This window comes from Micromys minutus, assembly GCF_963924665.1.
Source record: "Micromys minutus genome assembly, contig: SCAFFOLD_678, whole genome shotgun sequence".
NCBI lineage: Eukaryota > Metazoa > Chordata > Mammalia > Rodentia > Muridae > Micromys > Micromys minutus.
In genome coordinates, this window is record NW_027667974.1 from 10,428 (window position 1) to 30,272 (window position 19,845).

At 37.3% G+C, this 19,845-nt stretch overlaps 1 protein-coding gene across 2 annotated transcripts; it reads left to right on the forward strand.

Moving 5' to 3' along the window:
* Positions 1-1,742: 1,742 nt before the first annotated feature.
* Positions 1,743-19,138, forward strand: LOC308416089 (vomeronasal type-2 receptor 116-like; the record flags this gene model as incomplete). 2 transcript variants are annotated; one of them, XM_080942578.1, is made up of 6 exons in its annotated part: positions 1,743-1,945; positions 4,218-4,500; positions 4,863-5,666; positions 6,473-6,697; positions 10,278-10,401; positions 18,252-19,138. In XM_080942578.1, 6 exons carry the CDS (start codon positions 1,743-1,745, stop codon positions 19,136-19,138), a joined length of 2,526 nt encoding a protein of 841 aa, XP_080798704.1. The 2 variants fall into 2 exon arrangements, with proteins under 2 accessions (XP_080798704.1, XP_080798705.1); XM_080942579.1 differs by having other exon boundaries at positions 18,255-19,138.
* Between the last annotated feature and the right edge of the window lie 707 nt (positions 19,139-19,845).

Below are 19,845 nucleotides of genomic sequence, written 5' to 3' on the forward strand. Positions count from 1 at the left end.
GGTGTGAATTCTTTCCACCATGGCAAGCCAGTAACATAAGTTTTAGGCAAAAAGAGAAAGTTCAAGTAACACTTTTTGTGTTCCAAGCAGTATAGTGTTTGTTTTTTCAGAAGACTACATGGATGCTCATATCCCAATTTTGGCAAAATAAAATTCAACTTTATTGAAGAATCTGAATCTTTGATTACCTGGCTTCATATAATAAGTAATTTATGGACCCCAGCCCAGTGCTCATGCAAACCAGCAGACATGCTAAGAACTGCCACAGCTCAGAATGGCATTTCCATAGAAGCACAATGGAATTCAGAGTCTGTCTCCATTATAGAGAGAATGCATATTACTAGTTGATTAGACATGGTCATATATTATACAAAAAGTATATGTCCAGTGTACAAAAATGATACAAATTTACTTAGTCAGTAGGTCTGTAAAAGTACTGAAATAGTATTTAAACTGAAAAAGGTATAATTTAACCAAAGGATGAGACAAATTTTTATTCAGATTAACACATTTAATGCAACAAAATCAATAGAATGATTCTCTTTCAAGCCAATGAAGTATCAATCATTCTTAAAATGCATTCAGTGGTGTTGAATAGATAGTTTTAAAAAGCACAATTTCTCATGGGGATAGGATTCAGTGCAGCAATCATGAGCATACATATAAGGTAGTTCAAAAAATTACTAATCAAAATCAATGCTCTATTTGTGTAACTCATTTAATTGAAACAAGTTACATAAATACAGACATTCATCTGTGTTGTTGCAAAGTAATCCAAGACAGCACTGTATCAAAACAAATACTGAGGTAAATGAAAAATAAAGCAAGGTGTATACTAATATTACAGATAAAATTTGCTTATAAATGACAATGAAATTATCACATTCCGTTGAGTAAAGGGTATAAAAATGTTCTTAATCATCTTAATGAGATATGGATAAACATCAACCAAAGCAATGTTTCATTAAATGGCACTGACTGCCAGGGACTGATTATCAGGCAAGCAATAAGCATTATAACTCAGTGAATGTTGCCACAGGTAGTGATATTGGACAGGAGGGTGTTGAATCCCTGTAATTCTAGGCATTACTGGATTTAACATGATCACAGATTCTTCAGCTGAGAGGAATCACAGAAAGTTGGAGGAGATTTTCCAAATATGACTGACATAGAATAGTGTATATGCAACAGAGAGAATGTTTAGTTCCTGGCTCCATGTTGCATATGAGATTGCCCGTCTCTAGACTAGACAGTGGACCACATAATGTTCCATGTATCAACTCAAAGTGTGAATAACATGGGACATTTATGACTTTCTCAATTCTTTGTTTAATATGAAACTTCTGATGAACTTCATTATAATTTCCAATAGTGTTCTTACATATGGCTGTCGATACATAAGTCTTTCCCAAGCTACTCAGAAGATGGTCCCTAGAGTGTTTGCCATGGGATATGAATGAAATCATGGCACCTGAGGATGAAAAACATGACCTTCACAACATGTTTTCAGAAGTGTTTTGATCAAAAGATTTCAGACCTCAGATGTAGTGCTTGAGGCCACAAATTTCCAGATATATCCAGGGACTATGACACAGGATGAGTGGAAAGAAATTGTAGAATATAATTCAGTGGATCTCCAGACAGCAAAACCCTTAAAACAGAAACATAGGTGTCAATGTGTGTGATGTTTGTCTGCATAAGAAACGTATTTCATAACTGCCCCATCTTAGGTCCTAGCAGCCATGAAGAAGCTGTGTACTTTCACTATTTTCTTCTTGCTCTTGATGTTTTCTCTCATCTTGTGGAGTGTGACTGAACCCACTTGCCTTTGGAGGATACAGAATAATGAAGATAATGAAGAATTTCGAAGTGATTGTGGTTTTCTTCTTTTCCCAAGCAAGGTACCTCTAGATGAAAAGTTTTACAATAATGTTCTCAGTTTTGGGTAAGTCTAATTTTTGTGCTTCAATGTCATAAATTATAAATCTATATCTGTATATATAAACTGTGGGATTCTGTCCTGTTCTTTCCATTGTAGCATGAGGAACCACTGAAAACTGTATAGCACATCAATCATTATTTTAATAGTTTCAAATGTGTCACTGTTTAATTTGGTTTCAGTATAACGTGCTTCAATTTATATAGCTCATAGTAACATATGTGCTAATGGAATGTGGAACAAATAAAAATATTTCATATGGAGAAATGTTCTCAGTGATCAGCCATAACTTAAAGGTTGGGAAAGAAGTAAGAAAACTTGGGTATCTACTAAAATAAAACTAGGAAAGAATTTTTACCTAAATAAAAGATAACATCAAAATTGATATGAAAAAGTCTAAAAGTTAATAATCTACTCATGTAGTATATTGTATTATTTTGTATATTTTGATATGGATACATTTGTATTAAATTAATTACCCTGATTGATAAATTTTAACATTTGAAAATAATGTTACACTTTTTTACAAACATTAAAAATTTAATAATTTTATATATTTTCTTTTAGAATTCTGTACCCTTCTGGTAGCCCTTCCCAAAGTTCTTTACCAGATCCCTACGTTGATATTCTGAGAGGGTGTTCCCCAACCCTGACTGTCTCATCTCCCTACCATACTCACCTCTCTAGATAGTCCCCACACCTCATATTCTTTACTCATCCATCCAGCCTCAGAGATCTCTACAAGTTAAGGCACATGCTCTCCCAATGAGGTCATAAAAGAGAGTCCTCTGCTACATATGTGCCAGGGGCCACTGACCAAAAATGTATGCTCTTTGTAAAAAGGTTATTTGTCAATAACAACGAATTAACATATACCTAATGTTTGACTTCAAAGAGTTTTTCCTATTATATATTTATATATATAATTCTTGCCAATTACTTAAATTCTCACATAGAAACATGGATAATGTCTTAATATTTTTTTTATCAGATATTGTACATATTTCCATTTGAAATGATGTCCCCTCTCTGCTCAAATAATATCACATCCCCCCTCCTATCCCTTCCATGATGATGTTTCCACACTAAACAACCCACTCATACCTCTTTGCCATGGCATTCCACTTCACTTGGTAAACCATCCTTCACGGGACCAATGGCTTTTCCTCCTACTGTTGCCAGACAGTTCCATCTTCTGCTACCTATGCTGCTGGAGCCATGGGTCTCTCCATGTGTCCTCATTAGTTTGTGTTACTCTCTGAAGCTCTGGGGGTTTGGTTGATTTACATTGTTCTTCCCCTGAGTTTGCAGACCCTTTCAGCTCCTTCAGTTCTTTCTCTATCTTTCTCATATCTGTCCTCCTGCCTAGTGCGATGGTTAACAGCAAGCATCCTCATCTATATCAGTATGGCTCTGGCAGAGCCTCTGAGGAGACATCTCTATCAGCAAGCACTTCTTGGCATTAGCAATATCTCTGTGAATGACCAGATATAACCAAGGTCATCCCTTGTGCTGCAGCTGGGTTAGTAATGTGTAAGAATTGCCCAGGTGGTACTGATTTTAAAGATATAAAGCTGCCATGGAGAACAGCTGTAGTTTGGCAGTAAAAGATGCAAGGGAAGGCCATTGGTAAAGTTGCAGCCTCAGTTAATGGCCCAGTACTAAATGGGTCATTATAGAAGGTGAGTTTTGGCACTATGAAGAGTGCAGATGGGATGCTATTGAGGAAGCCTGGACGCATCAAAAGTTTTCCATGTCAGAATTGCCAGAACCAAGGAATGACTATGAAGTAAAGTAGCAGCTGTGGAGTGGAGTCAATCAAAGCCTAGAGTTATACAGAGGGAAGAGCTGGAGAAATGACACAAGACCTTTGAAGAACCCATAAGATCATGTTCAAATCCCACACATTGGAACTAGAAGCTGTGAAGTTGAAGTTGACTTGTAGACTCCAAGATTGTAAAGATGCCTGATTCAGTGTTATTAGAATTTGAAGACTATTGTGTAGCAATCTTAGTTTATAGGACTGTAATGTAGTCCATGTAATGCATCCAGAGATAAAACAAATATGTATTCATTTTCACAAATATAAAAATTTTCATATCAGAGTGACCTATTTAGGGGAGTTCTTAGGGTCATTCATCTCTTAATTTCAATAATTTCCCAAGCTTATTTCAGGCAAGGGAGCATTTATACATTTCTTAGTACAAAATTTGCTGCAATTTAGGGAAATTTTCATGTTTCTAAAATACTGCTCAACCATCCCTATGACTTCTTGTAGAATACCAGCAAGAAGATATGAGTATTTTTTGGTACTGTTTTTTGCAACTGATGAGATCAACAGGAATCCTCATCTTTTATCAAATATATCTTTGTATTTCAATATCAATTCTGGTACGTGTGAGGATACATTAGGATATCTAGAGGAACTAAATTCACGGCGAAATATTTCTTTGGATTTTCTTAATTATGACTGTGCAATGTGGCCAACATGTGATGTAGAACTTACAGGACCATCATGGACAACATCTTTAAAACTGGCAATTCTTTCTAGGAATCCAAAGGTGAGGATGTGTGACATTGAATGAAGTAACAAATTTTAAATCTACTCATAGGTGCCTAGGGAAACAAATTGTTTTACATGGGTTTCTGTGTGTTGTGTTCCATATTTTATACATATATTATTAATGTTTAGATAATAAGTTCATAGATGTATTGGGGAAATAGATAAATCTGGTTTCTACAAAACTGAAATTTGTCAGGAATAGATTAGAATCTAATAGTAACGATACATGATATTTATACTATAATCTTACTATCCTCAATATGAGTCTGAGAAGTAAGTAATGTCACTTGTACATAAGTCCAAATTCTTAACAATTATATTCCTTTTTGGAATGTTTAATTCTCTTTTTACGTCATTTAGATTTTCTTTGGACCATTTAATCCCCACGTGAGTGACCATGATCAGTTTCCCTATGTCTATCAGATAGCAACAAAGGACACATGTTTGTCCCATTCCATGGTCTCCTTGATGTATCATTTTAGATGGACCTGGATTGGACTGGTCATCTCAGATGATGACCAGGGTATTCAGTTTCTTTCTAACTTGAGAGAAGAAATGCAAAGACATGGAATCTGTTTAGCTTTTGTGAATATGATCCCTGAAAACAAACAGATATACATGGTAAGAAGTAAAATATATGACATACAAATAATGACATCATCAGCCAAGGTTGTCATCATATATGGTGAAAGGAACTCTACTCTGGAAGTCAGCTTTAGAAGATGGGCAGATTTAGGTGCACAGAAAATCTGGATCACAACTTCACAATTGGATGTCTTCACAAATAAAAGAGATTTCAGCCTTGATTTTTTCCATGGGACTCTCACTTTTGCACACCACAATGGTGAGATTACTTTATTTAGGAATTTTTCACAAACAATTAACACTTCTATATATCCAGTAGACATTTCTCAGTCTATGCTACTGTGGAATTATTTGAATTGTTCAATGTCTAAGAACAGCCATTGCAAAATGGACCATTTCACATTCAAGAACACTTTGGAATGGTTAGCATGTCACAACTTTGACATGACTCTGAGTGAAGAAGGCTACAATTTGTATAATGCTGTGTATGCTGTGGCCCACACATACAATGAACTATTTCTTCAACAAGTAGAATCTCAGAAAATCACAGAACCAGGAGTTTTCACTGACTGTCGGCAGGTAAAGTCTCTTACATTTCATTATGCTGAGGTTTACAGTGAGACCTTTAAATGACCTCTAGAAACTCATGTATATTTGTTAGAGATTCTTCTCTCGGTGGACAGATTTCTACAGTACAAAACTCCCCAACGGATTGTTTATTGGCTCATGTTTCCTGCACAAAGATAAAAATTTATAGAAGACAATATTTTATATGTGAACATAAGTGAGTTTTGTGGAAATGTGCCTCAACATTTTATCGAATGAGTTCAATATTTTATATAGGAGCCATGAGTTTTCTCATGAATGCCTTAACTTATTATATAAGTAGAGTAGTGTTCACAAGAAGTGATACAAGAATTAATAGTCATTGAAAGTAACATTATTTAAAAAACCCAAATGATCAACACAGCACATTTCTTAAGTTTATTATTATTTCATGTATGTAAACTCTATGTGCAAGAATGACCCATTACCACTATTTGTTTCCACAACTTCCAGATATTCTGACTGCCCACTCATTATTACATACATGCCTTCAATTTCTTAAATAAATTTTGCCCATTATGTACACACACACACACACACAAACACATACACACACATACACACACAGACACACACACACACTCACTCACTCACTCATACATGTTACTTTCTATTTGGTAAGCTCTTTAATTACCAACTAGGCATACTGTATTTTCCTACATGGTATAACTTTAATATAGCTGTATTCACTGGAAGACATTAAAATTTAGGGAAATATGAATTTTGTATTGCTTTAATTGATATGCATATATAATCATCTTATGATCCATCTCTTTTAGGTTGCTTCAGTGCTAAAGACCAGGGTATTTACTAGTCCAGTTGGAGAACTTGTGAACATGAAACATAGGGAAAATCAGTGTGCGGAGTATGACATTTTCAACATTTGGAATTTTCCACAAGGCCTTGGATTAAAAGTGAAAATAGGAAGCTATTTTTCTTGTGACCCACAGAGCCAAAAACTTCATGAATTGGAAGACTTGGAATGGGCCACAGGAGAAACTTCGGTGTGTACACCACAATTTTCATTCTTTTCTTTTTGATCTATTTTCAAAAACATATTCTTTCTTGTTATTCTCTTCTTTTATTCCAGATTTTATTCCTCTCCTAGTCCATCCCTAACTACTCCACTTCTCATACCTCCTGCCTGCACCCTTGTCTCCAGGAGGATATCTTCATCCCACCCCACCAGGTCTTAAGTTCCTTGAGGGTCTCCTGTTTCTTTGTGGTTAGGTGAATCTTCTCTGACTTAACACCACCTGGTAAATCTCTGCTGGATATGTGTTGCGGGACTCATATCAGATGGTAAATGCTGTGTGATTGTTTGTCCGGTGTCTGAGAGATCTCAGGGGTTATGGTCCTTTGAGACTGCTGGTCCTCCTACAGAGTTATCTTCCTCCTCACTTCCTTCCAGCTAGTCCCCAAATCAACCACAGGGGTCAGCAACTTTTGTCCATTGGTTGGGTGCAAATATCTGCATCTGACTCTTTCAGCTGTTTCTTGGGACTTTTGAAGGGCAGCCATGTTATCTCCCTTTTTAATGAGTGTTCCATGGCCTCAGTAATAGTGTCAGGTCTTGAGGCCTCCACTTGAGCTGTATACCAGTTTGAGCCTGTGGCTGGACTGTTTTATCCTCGGGCTCTTCTTCATTTCCATCCCTTCAGTTCTTTGAGACAGGAACAGTTATAGGTCAGAGTTTGGACTGTGGGATGGCAACACAATCTCTCCATTTATTCTCTGACTTTCTATTGGATATGGGCTCTATAAGTTCCCTATCCCCTCTGTAGTACATTTTACCTAGGGACCCCTTCATTGAGAACTTGAAGGTCTCTCACCTCCCTGGTCTCTGGTACATTTTACAGTGTCCCACTAAATTCCTACCATCTGAGTTTGCCTGTTTCCATTCTTTCTGGAGGCTCTCAGGGCTTCAGCCCTTCCCCCCTCTAAATAGCAGATAATGTGTTGTTCCCCTCTTCTCCCTTCTATCACATTTCCCTTCCAATTTTCTCTCTCACTCCACTTTTCTGATTGCTTTCTTCTTCCTCCAAAATGTGACTGCTGTTTCCTCACTTGGGCCCTTCAGCTCGTTGACCTTTTTGAGTTCTGTGGACTGTATCTTGGTTATTCCATACTGTTTTGTCTAATATATTCTGTTATTAATGAGTACATTCCATGAATGTCCTTCTGGTCTGAGTTAACTTACTCAGGATGATATTTTCTAGTTCAATCCATTTGCTCGTAAACTCAGGATGCCCTCGTTGTTGATAACTGAGTAGTATTTTATTCTGTATATGAACCACACTTTCTGTCTCCATTTTCTGTCATGGGACATCCAGTATATGTAATTTTAAAATATGAGGCACTGAAGTTATGGATGTGTAGTTAAAACCAATCACTGCTGTTGCAATAGACACATCCTCTGTTACCAGCATCAGAATTTGATAACTCATAACTTCATGTAAATCTAGGTCAAAGTGATCAAAGGCCTCTGGATTCCATGTTCAATTGCACTCCTATGCCTATCCACCCCACAATGCAGAAACAGTTTTATAAAATTTAAATTTGTTTGTATGGATATTTAGGTACATATATACATATATAATAAAATGTTTAATTAATTTTTCGATGCATACAAGGTATATTTTAGAATTACATATAAAATATTTTATATTTTACATTTTTATTATTTTATTTCTTTTACATTACTAATGCTGTGTCTTTTCTATTTCTCACTCTATGAAAACCACAATCAATCTGTCTCCCCTTAACCTTTAAGAGGGTGCTCCCTCACCCTTCCACCCATTCCTATTTCACACCTCTACAATTAACCTTCAATGAGGAATCATACCTGCTAATGAATAAACACATTATTTCCCACTGATTCTAGTCATGGCAGTCCTTTACTATGTATGAAGCAGGGGCCATGGTTCACCCTATATGTGTTCTTTGGTTGGTTGCTTAATGCCTGGTAGCTCTGAGGTGTTAGATTACTGGATCGTGTTGTTTTTCCTATGAGGATGCAATCTCCTTCAACTCCTCCAGTCCTTACCCCAACTCTTCTGCTTGGGTCCCCCAGCTGAGACCAAAGGTTAGCTATAAGTATGTACATCTATCTCAGTCTGAAGCTGGTAGAGCCTCTCAGAAGACATCCATATTATAGGGACTTGGTGTATGTGCATGGAATGGATTCTAAGTTGAATGGTTTCTGGATAGCCTGCATTTTGTTCCTGCAATTTCTTTAGGCAGGAACAATTTTTGCTCAAAATTTTTGATATGGACAGGTGGCCCCATACCTCAACTGGGGTACATGTCTAGCTATTGGGCCTGGTCTCTTCAAGTTCCATCTCCCCACTTTTGGCAAATTCAGCAAATGGCATCCATTGTATCTGGTATTTTCTAGAGGTTCTCTACACCCCCATCCCACACTGCTATATATTTCTATTCATTTTTCTGAGCCTCTGTGTTTCTGTCTTTTCCCCTCCATACCTGATCCTGCCCCCATTTTCCTTTCCTGTCTCTCCCAGGTTCCTCCCTCCCTCCCTCTGCTTCCCAGGATTATTTTGTTCTCCCTACTAAGAAGGCATTAAGCATCCACAATTAGGCCTTTCTTCTTGTAAACTTCATATGGTCTGTGAGTTGTATGTTGGATATTATGAACTCTTGGCTTAAGTTTAGCTTAATAGTGAGTACATACCATGCATGTGGTTTTTGTCCCGGTTACCTGACACAGGATTATATATTCTAGTGCCATTTTTGCCTAAAAATTCATGGTGACCTTACTTTTAATAGCTGAGTAGCATTTCTGTGCAACAGGCCTATCCTTAGTTAGCAGCATGAAAATGTGATAACTCACAACTTCCTATGAATCTGGGTCATAGGAGTCAAAGGTCTTCAGATTCCATATTCTACTGTACTCACATGCCTATTCACCCCACAATAAAAACATATTTATGAAATTTAGAACAATATATGAGTATATTTATATCAAAATTTATAATTTCAATAAACCATAAAATTTTGTGATTCTGTTTGAACATTGTTATAGCCTATTAAGTACAGCATATTTCATTAACAGCCTTGTTTTAAACTTAGAAATAGTCTATTAATTCTATGAGAAACATATATAACATGCTTTGTTCAAAGTCATCAAAGAATGTTTTTGATCTACCCTACTTTCTCCTCTCAGCCAACTTAGTATTCTTATTATTTTATTTTAAATTATGTGATATAACCTATGTCACATAAATATTCTATTTGAATTTTATAACTTTAGGAAGGAAACTTTTAAAATCTATATAGCACAAACATTATATACTTAATATTACAAGATGTAGTAAATATTGTCTGACAGTTGGTGCACTAGAGGCTTACACAAAATAATAAAGTGCCTGAAGTTGATAAGTGACTTTTCAAGGGAATATATATATATATCTGTTAAGTATATACATAGACATACATATATTAAAATTATATAACTACATATAAAACTTGAAAATTAAGTACAGATTTGTAAATGTATACCTATACATATATGTGTATCATTATACACTTGATATATACATACATTATACATATATATATCCTCAGGTTCCCACCTCCATGTGTAGTGTGACATGCACTCCTGGATTCAGGAAAATTTATCAGCAACAAACTGCAGACTGCTGCTTTGACTGTGCCCAGTGCCCAGAAAATGAGGTTTCCAATGAGACAGGTACATCCTTCTATGAAAAAAACACCTGCGGAATTCAAGTATCTTTGCTTTTTATATTAGAAGTGCAAATTTTCCTAGGTGGAAATGGAGGCCCTAAAATCTATGAGTTTCAGATTTTAATCATTTCATGATACCAACAATTTTGGGCCCTGCAAATTAACCTTCAATATCTTCTACAAACAACTCATTATTTTCACAATATTATGGCCAGTGATTTTATATTTTGCAGAAAACTTTTAGGGGAAGAAATATTTGTAACTCTTTTTTATTATTCCCCTCATTGTGGCTCTTCAAGTCCGTGTGAGATTAAGTGCTTCAGCTCCTTCTAAGGCCAGACAAGGCAGCCCATAGGCAATTGCACATCCCACATATAGGCATCAGCTTTTGGAATAGACCCCTTCTCCAGATATTCCAGAACCCAGGGGCACCTGGCTGCCTATCTGCTACATAAGATTTGAAAATTCTAGGCCCAGCCTGTGTATATTCTTTTAGAGGTTCAGTCTCCAAGAGTCCCAAACAACCAGTTTAGTTGATTCAGTTGGTGTCCCTGTCGAGATAATATCTTTAAGGGGCTGAAAGTCTTCTTCCTATTCTTCCATTAGGTTTCTAAGTACCATCCAATTATTGGATGTTGGTGTCTGCATCTGTTTCAGTCAGCTGCCGTGTAGAGCTTCTCAGAGGACAGTCATGGTAGACTCTTGTTTTCCAGCATAACAGATTGTTATTAATAGTGTCAGGAACTGGTACTTGCCCACAGGATGGACCTGTTATTGCGTGGTCTTCCCATCAGTCTGCTGCATTCCAAACCTCTGCATTTCTTCTATGATAAATTTTGTGATGAACATTTTGTGGGCGAGTTGGTGTTCCTCTGGCTCCATTGGGGTTTCAGCCTGGCCCTGAGAGGCAGTCTTACCAGTATTCATATCTCCAGTGGTGTGAGTCACAGCTAAGCACACCTGCATTGGATTTTCTCACCTCCACTATCTCAGGTCTCTGTGTTTATTCTGGAGATTCTCCATAATTCCCCACCACACACTACTGGTTGCAGATTTCCTTTAATTCTCATGGCCACCCTATCCGGCCATCCTGCTTTTCACTTTCTAAACAAACTCCCACACTCTCATCCAGATCCTCTTTTCCACACAGTTTCCTACTTTCATAAGCTTTCCATGACCATTTTCACCCCTTGCCCCTTCTAAGTGAGTCTCAAACATCCTTGCTTGGGTCATTTTGCCTGTGAAGCATCCTTGGGTCTGTGAAATGTAGCATAGGATTCCTGTACTTTATAGCTTATATACACACTTAAAAGTGCATATGTGCCATGTATATTCTTTTAGGACTTGGTTACTTTATTAGGATAATAAGTTCACGATCCATCTATTTGTAAAATTTATTTAAAAATTTGTGATATCTTTGTTTTTCATAGATGAATAGTGTTTTATTGTGTAGATGCACCACATTTACTTTATCAATGCTTTTTTTTTTTGAGGGATATCTAGGTTGCTAGGTTTGCCAAGGCAGTCCAGCTAACAGAACATATTCCCCACCCAGATAACAGGTTTTTGGATAGCCTCTGTTTTAGTGGCCTAGGACAAAACATGAAGACCAAGCTGCACATATGTGGCATATGTGCAGGGATGTCTATGTCTACCCCTTGTATTTTCTTTGGATGGAGGTTCTGCATGTGAGAACTCCTAAAATTTAGTTTAGTTGACTCTTTTGGACTTCCTATGGAGTTCTTATTTGTTTTGGGGCTCACAATCCTTCCTCCAACTTTTTTGTCCCCAAGGTTTATCCATTGGTTTTGTTTGTGGGTGTCTATCTCTCTAAGTCAGCTGCTGGATGTGGCTGTCAGAGGATATTTACAGAATTTAATCCAAGATCTAGTTATTAGTGTACGTTGTGCCTTCATTTTAAATTCTAATTAAATTCTAAAAGTCTTTAATTTTTTTTTATTTGTCTTTGACCAAGTTATTATTGAGTAGAGCATTGTTTAGCTTTTATGTATATATGGGCTTTTTATGTATTTATTTTATTCTTGTGGTTGTAATTAAAGACCAGTCTTTATCCCTGATGATCTAATAGAATGTATATGATTATTTTAATCATGTATCAGTTGAGGCCTGCTTTGTTACTTAATATATGGTTACTTTGGGAGAAGGTACCATGAGTTGCTGAGAAAAAGTTATATTCTTTGATTTTAGAATGAAATGTTTTATTTTTTCAAAACTTCTGTTAGTTTTACTGTGTCTCAGTATAGTATCTGTTTCATGATCTGTCTATTGTTGATAGTGGGGTGTTGAAGTCTTCCACTATTATTTTGTGAGGTGCAATGTGTGCTTTGAGCTTTAGTTTAATGAACGTAGGTGCCCTTGCTATTGGGACATAGATATTCAGAACTGAGATTTTTATGTTGGTGGGTTTTTTGAAGAGTATTAAGTTTCCTTCTTTTTATTTTTTGAGAATTTTTGGTTGAAAGTTGATTTTATTAGCTATTATATTAGCTACTCCAGCTTGTTTCTGGGACAATTTGTTTGGAAAATTATTTTCCAGGTTTTACTCTGAGGCAGTGTCTGTCATTGTCCTTAGGTGTGTTTCCTGTATGTAGCAAATTTCTGGGTCCTCATTGTCTATCCAGTCTGTTAATCTATGTCGTTTAATTTTTAAATTGAGTCCATTCATTATCAGAAGTGTTAGGGATCAATGACTGTTGTTTTCTGTTATTTTTGTTTTTAGAGGCTGGATTATGCTTGTGTGATTGTCTTCTTATGTGTTAGTCAAAAGAAGATTACATCTTGCTTTTTGTAGGGTGCAGTTTCCCTCCTTATGTTGAAATGTTCTATCTATTTTATTATGTAGGTCTGGATTTGTTGACAGGTATTGTGAAAATTTGGTTTTGTCATGAAATATTTTGGATTCTTCATCTATGTAAATTGTGAGTTTTTCTAACTATAGTAGCCTGGGCTGGCATTTGTTTTCTCTTAGGATCTACAGGACATCTACTCAGGATCTTCTAGATTTCATAGTCTTTGTTGAGAAATGGGGTGCGATTGATAGGTCTGCCTTTATAGGTTACTTCAACTTGTCCCTTATTGCTTTTAATTTCCTTTCTTTATTTTGTGCAGTTGTTGTTCAACTGTTATGTGACAGGAGAAAATTTTTTTCTGGTTGAATCTGTTTGGAGTTCTCTCGTCTCTTTGTACATTTATGAGCATCTCTTTTGTTAGGAAAGTTTTCGTCTATAATTTTGTTGAAGGTATTTACTGGCTCTTTAAGTTGGAAATCTTTGCTTTCCTCTATGCCTATTATCCTCAGGTCTCTCAGAACAGCAGTTGTGGATGTATTTGTGTTCACAGGTGTGTAAACTCTTCTGTGTGACCAGCTCTATCCCAGCAGGGTCTGGGTATAAAGAACACTAGTACAGGTCAGCTCTGGGTGCAGGAAGACACTAGAGGGATCCTCTCCTAGACTGCTCCTTGGTTCCTGTGTTGTAAGGACTCCTTTTGGGTTTCTCTTTGACCAGGAATTTGAGCATAGGTGGTGGTCTCCAATGTGCTCTCAAATGTGTCAGTGTTCCTTTTAGGTTAGCTCTCTTCCAGCTGGATCTGTGTACAGAGTGCTCTGTCACTAGGTAAGCTCCAGGCACAGGCAGATATAGAAAGGATCTTGTCCCAAACTGCTCCTTGAATCCTGTGTCCTGAGGATTTCTTGTGGGTTCCTAATGGGCCAGGAATTTGAGCAGAGTTGGTGGTCTCACCAGTCCTCTCACATGTGTTAGTGCTTCTTTGAGACTTGCTCTCTCCCCACAGGGTATGTGTACAGGGTGCTCTGGCACGAGAATAGACCAAGGAACCCCCTTTTTTTGCTCTTTAAAGACCTCTACCTGTTAGATTGTATTTTCCTGTTCTTTTCTCAGGAATTTTTTTCATTTTCATCTTTTTTCCAATTTTATTTATGTACATACATATTTAGTGATTTCATATTTAAAGGCTGAGTAATAGTCCATTGTATAATGTACATATTTTCTTTCTTTTTTATTAATTATGTTATTTATTTACAATCCAGATATTGCCCTCTGCCCAATGCCCCATCCCACAGTTCTCCATCCCATTTCCCTTCCCATTTGTCTCTAAGAGGGTGCTCCCCTTCTGCTTCCAAGTCTCCTCCTTCCCTGGACCCTTATCTCTACAGGCTTAAGTACATCATTTCCAAAGGAGGTCTGCACAGGCACTGCCAGAGACTCATCCTCTATCATCTTAAGACTGGATTTATGATCATTTTCTTGTGCTTCAGTTGTAATAGGATATCCTGTTCTTGCTATAGAAGGATAGCTGTGCTCTGAAGGATTATTTTGATGGCTTTTATTGATTCTGTTCTTTGAAGGACCTTTAGCAATCAAGATGTTTTTGGTCATTGAATGTTCTTATTGTAGTAGGTATTGGGAGAGTTAATCTCTATGGTCTTAGTGTGGGAGGCCTTTGGGGAATATATTTCTGGACCTGCAGGCCTAAATGATTCAAGATCCTCGCGTCCGTTTGGCTGGGAGCTACAGATCTATTGAAAGTGGACAAAGAATGGTGGCAGAACGGATGTTTATTCCTTGCAGTAGCAGACTTTTTGGGGTAGCTTGGATTGCTCCAGAGACTCAGCAAGCAGTGATTACGGGTGTGATTTGGGAAGCTTGCATGTAATGTTTAGGATTCATAGGTCTGATAACAACAAGTGGAGAGGTGGGAAGGGGGAGAATGAAAGTCCTTTTGGAATAGCTGGATGTTCAGAGTAGCTTGGCTTGTTTCAGAGCCAATGCAAGCATGAAAGATGGATGAGGATGAGTAGATTAACTTTATAGTTCATGCTCAGTAAATGTGATGAAGATAGGAGAGAGAGCAGTGGAATTCTTTTTTTTTTCACTTTGGAGTTTTATTCAATCTCAATTTAAATCATGGAATGATCATAAAACTACAAAATGCATGTTGAATAAATTAGTCTTATGCTATAGTATAAAGGGTAGGAATGCTTTGGGTCTGGGGTTGAAGTTCAGTGACAGAGTATATATTAACAAACATGAAGCAATGTGTTCAATCTCCATCTCTCCGAAACAATGAGTGTTTCATCTGAGATCTTTCTGCCCAACCCTTTTTTTCTTTAGGGGCTGCTAAAATTAAAGTTGGTTCTAGCAACTTTTACAATACAAAGCAAAGTCTTACTCAAATGTGAGTCAAACTTATTTAGCTATTTTCATTTAGAAATTTGTAGTGAATTCTTGGTCAGATTTATTGAAGGGAGCATGTGTTTTCTTCTATGGAGTAGGTCTTAAATCTAATCATAAAGGAGTTGGTTAACCATGTAATGTTTGTACCACTATAGTATCCATGAACATAAGCCTAATTTTTATGAGAAGTAATCATTAACAGTGCAAATTTTCATGTGAGGAAATAAGGTTCAAGAACAAAGCCTACCCATTATTATTTAAGTTATAAACAAAAAGATACATGGTGGCTGGAGAGATGGCTCTGCAGCTAAGAACACTGACCACTCTTCCAGAAATCCTGAGTTCAATTCCCAACAACCACATGCCACATGGTGACTCACAACTATCTGTAATGGGATCTAATGCCTTCCTCTTGTATGTCTGAAGACAGCTATAGTGTACTCATATAAATAAGCAAATCTTTAAGAAACCCCAAAAGCCATAGACACATATTAAATGCTTAATGTACAGCAGCAAAGCTATAGGTCACATACTTAAACTGTATTGGCATCCATCAAGATGCTTGCACTGGATTTTCAGTATCAGTGGCAGAAAAGAGACTAACAGTGGTGCTGGAGACTGATGTTTTCTTCACACATTTTATCAAGGGGTTATACATGCTACTCTAAAGACAGCTAACCAAATAAAAACCTCATATTGGCCACGGCTAGTTTCAGAAGCATAAACAGAACTCTAAACAACAAGCCATTTCTATTATCCTCTTGTGTGTTTTAGTGCAGTCCTCAGTAGGCACTGACCACAGTAGGGACTGTTTCTAAGTCCCTGTTCAACTTCCTCCTGTGTGTTGCTCTCATCATCAGTAATCAGGATGTGCTGCAACCATCACTCCCACATCCTAGAGGGCAAAAGAAGAAATGAAGAAAGATGCTTGGTTCCAAGTAGCTGCCACATGCCATATATGCTATGCCGCATAGCCAGAATTTTTCTCACTTGGACACATATAACAGCAGAGGAGACTGAGGTGGGCGGTCTTCATTTCTGGGAGACATCCACATAGTTTAACCTTCAAGTCTTACTCTTCTTTATAGATTCACAGAATCCCACTGTGTGCCATATTTTTACTATCCATTCACCAATCATAGGCAGTTTCCATTGCCTAGCTGTTGTGAATAGAGCATCAATGAGCATGGGCAGCCAAGTGTCTCCATATTTGGGTATAGAGTGCTTTCATGGTTTCTCTTCTTTGTAAGTCTTCAGAGTATATGACCTGGAGTAACTCGAAGAACTTGAAGGTAAGACCTTATTATTGCTGAAGATACCACTTGCTTCAGACACAGGACTTGGAGGAACCAAGCTGACTTGGAAGCTTCTTGCTTGAAGGCTAGCTCTCATAGCATCAGAAGATGCTGGTTTGTTCCTCACTAGCAGGGATCCTGCCATGCAAAGATCACTTACTGAGGTCTTTTCCCAGCAGGGCAGGAGTCACTTCTGAGCTTCAGCTCCTCTTCTGAAGGATAGGAGGCTCAGTCATTGTGGTGCCCCGGAAGTGGCACAGCAAGAGTTGGCTGGCATGCTGATGGCATACTGAGTGATTTGGAATGCAAACTTAATATAGTAAGGAGTTCTTTCATCTAAACTGTATTTGCACAGTGGGGATATGAAACCTGAAGAGGCCACCTCTTGTATGTAGTCAGGCAGGAATCCCAGTGGTACCATAGGGACACCAATCCACCCACAAAAATTTCTACCCCAAATTTATCCTACACACAAGGATAAATGCAGGGATGGAGGATGGAACAGAGACTGAGGGAATGACCAAGCAGAACCTGGTCCAACTGATCAGTGGAATTCTATAAGCATATTTTACACAATAAATTCTACACATACTCTATGTATATATTTAATCTTGCTTGATTATTTTAACAAAGTAAATTGACTACATAATCCATATAAAACTTTTCCCTGGTATCACCATCCAGCTTGGCCCCTGACAAAATCCAGATGCTCAGTATAACAATTGTCTTTAGATGAAATATACTTTAAGAGCTTAGATATCATTAAAGATGAAAAGTTTGGTGTCTGCGAATTAGAACACCTGTAAAGTTTTTAGGAATGCACCCAAAAATGTGAAAGTGCTCATCATCAATCACAGCTCATTGAAGAAATATTGCTTTATGCAAAGTATATTTACATTAATAATTTAAAGTTTTTACGCAATGTTCAGATATTGACTAAGGGCACAACCATCAAGGCCAACAAATTGCATAATGCACTTTATTATCTGACATTGTGAACTATGCCAGCACACTGCAGAGATCTGTGATAGTTTAAAGTTAAAGGAATTAAATAATATGATTTCATACATATTATTGTATAAAATGCGCTCTAAATGTATGTTTCCTTTTTCTTATATAATTAATAAGTATTTTTCGCCTCCATTCTGTAAGGTGGTATGTTTTTATATCACCAAATACAGGGTAATACCGAACAGCTCTATGTCAGTGGTCCCTACAGCAATAAGGAATGACATAAATACTAAAGATCCAAAGATTTTTGTAGTATTCTCTTATTATTAAAAATACTTCCTTATCTAGAACATAACTATGGTATGTTATTTGGGGTTTATCTTTTTTGTCAGCAGATATGGAGCAGTGTGTGAGGTGTCCAGATGATGAATATGCAAATTTTGAGCAAACCCACTGCCTCCAAAGAGCAGTGTCATTTCTGGCTTATGAAGATCCCCTGGGGATGGCTCTAGGCTGCATGGCCCTGTGTTTCTCCGCCCTCACAGTTGTAGTACTAGTCACCTTTGTGAAGAACAAGGATACCCCCATTGTGAGGTCTAATAACCGAATTCTTAGCTACATCCTCCTTATTTTTCTCATCTTGTGCTTTCTTTGCTCCTTGCTCTTTATTGGATATCCCACCCAAGCTACCTGCATCCTCCAGCAGACCACATTTGCAGTCTTTTTCACAGGGGCTGTTTCTACAGTGTTGGCCAAAACAATAACTGTGGTCATGGCTTTCAAGCTCACATCTCCAGGAAATCGGATGAGAGGGATGTTGGTAACAGGGGTACCTAACTTGGTCATTCCCATTTGTACCCTCATCCAACTTGTTCTCTGTGGCATCTGGTTGGTAACATCTCCTCCCTTTATTGACAGTGATATACAATCTGAACATGGGAAGACTATCATCATTTGCAACAAAGGCTCGGTCATTGCTTTCCATCTTGTCCTGGGATACTTGGGCTCCTTGGCTCTGGGGAGCTTTGCTGTGGCTTTCTTGGCTAGGAACCTCCCTGACAGATTCAATGAAGCCAAATTCCTAACATTCAGCATGCTGGTGTTCTGCAGTGTGTGGATCACCTTCCTCCCTGTCTACCACAGCACTAGGGGAAAGTTCATGGTAGTTGTGGAGGTCTTCTCCATTTTGGCTTCTAGTGCAGGGTTGCTTGGGTGTATTTTTTTCCCAAAGTGTTATGCTATTTTACTTAGATCAGATTCAAAATTTCTGCAGAAGTAAAAAAATAAACATTATTATTGAAATTACAATAGTTTAAAAATGTTTGATGGTACTCAACATATCTTACTACTTTGTCTTAAGAAAAATAATACTATATTATAACAAAATGCTAAGTAATATACTAAAATCATAATAACTCATCATTTATTAGTGCTGTCTAATAAAATAGGAAGTACTATGTTCAGTGGAAAATGGGTTCATTCTTGACTACACAAACCTCAACTGTTACAATAGGGAATCTGTTTTGAATAATGGCTGCCATCATGTTGACATGTGTATGGGTGTAAGCTATGTTCTTAAATAATGACTGATATAAAGTGGCACTACTCTTTGTGTACAATGCCACCTCTAGGCAACTTGTACTGGGAATTTAAAAAAGATTTTAGACAATGTGCACATGAAGCTAGTAATGAGCATTATTTCATGGACATGGATTGGACTCCTGCACATATGTTCTTGACTTGGCTTCATTCAAATAACTGTGATAGAGGTATTCAGGGAAATCAACACTTTTTTATGTGTTCCATTTTGACTCTAGTGTTTTGTTACAGCAACAGTAACTAAGATATTAGAAAAATTGTAAATTTCCTAATTAGTAATTTGGAATATCATAGATTACTCATGTAATAAAAAGAACCAATTTGAAAAGAGAAACAAGAGTGAATGTTAATAGCCCATGGTACATAGTGATAGCATTGCATATTATT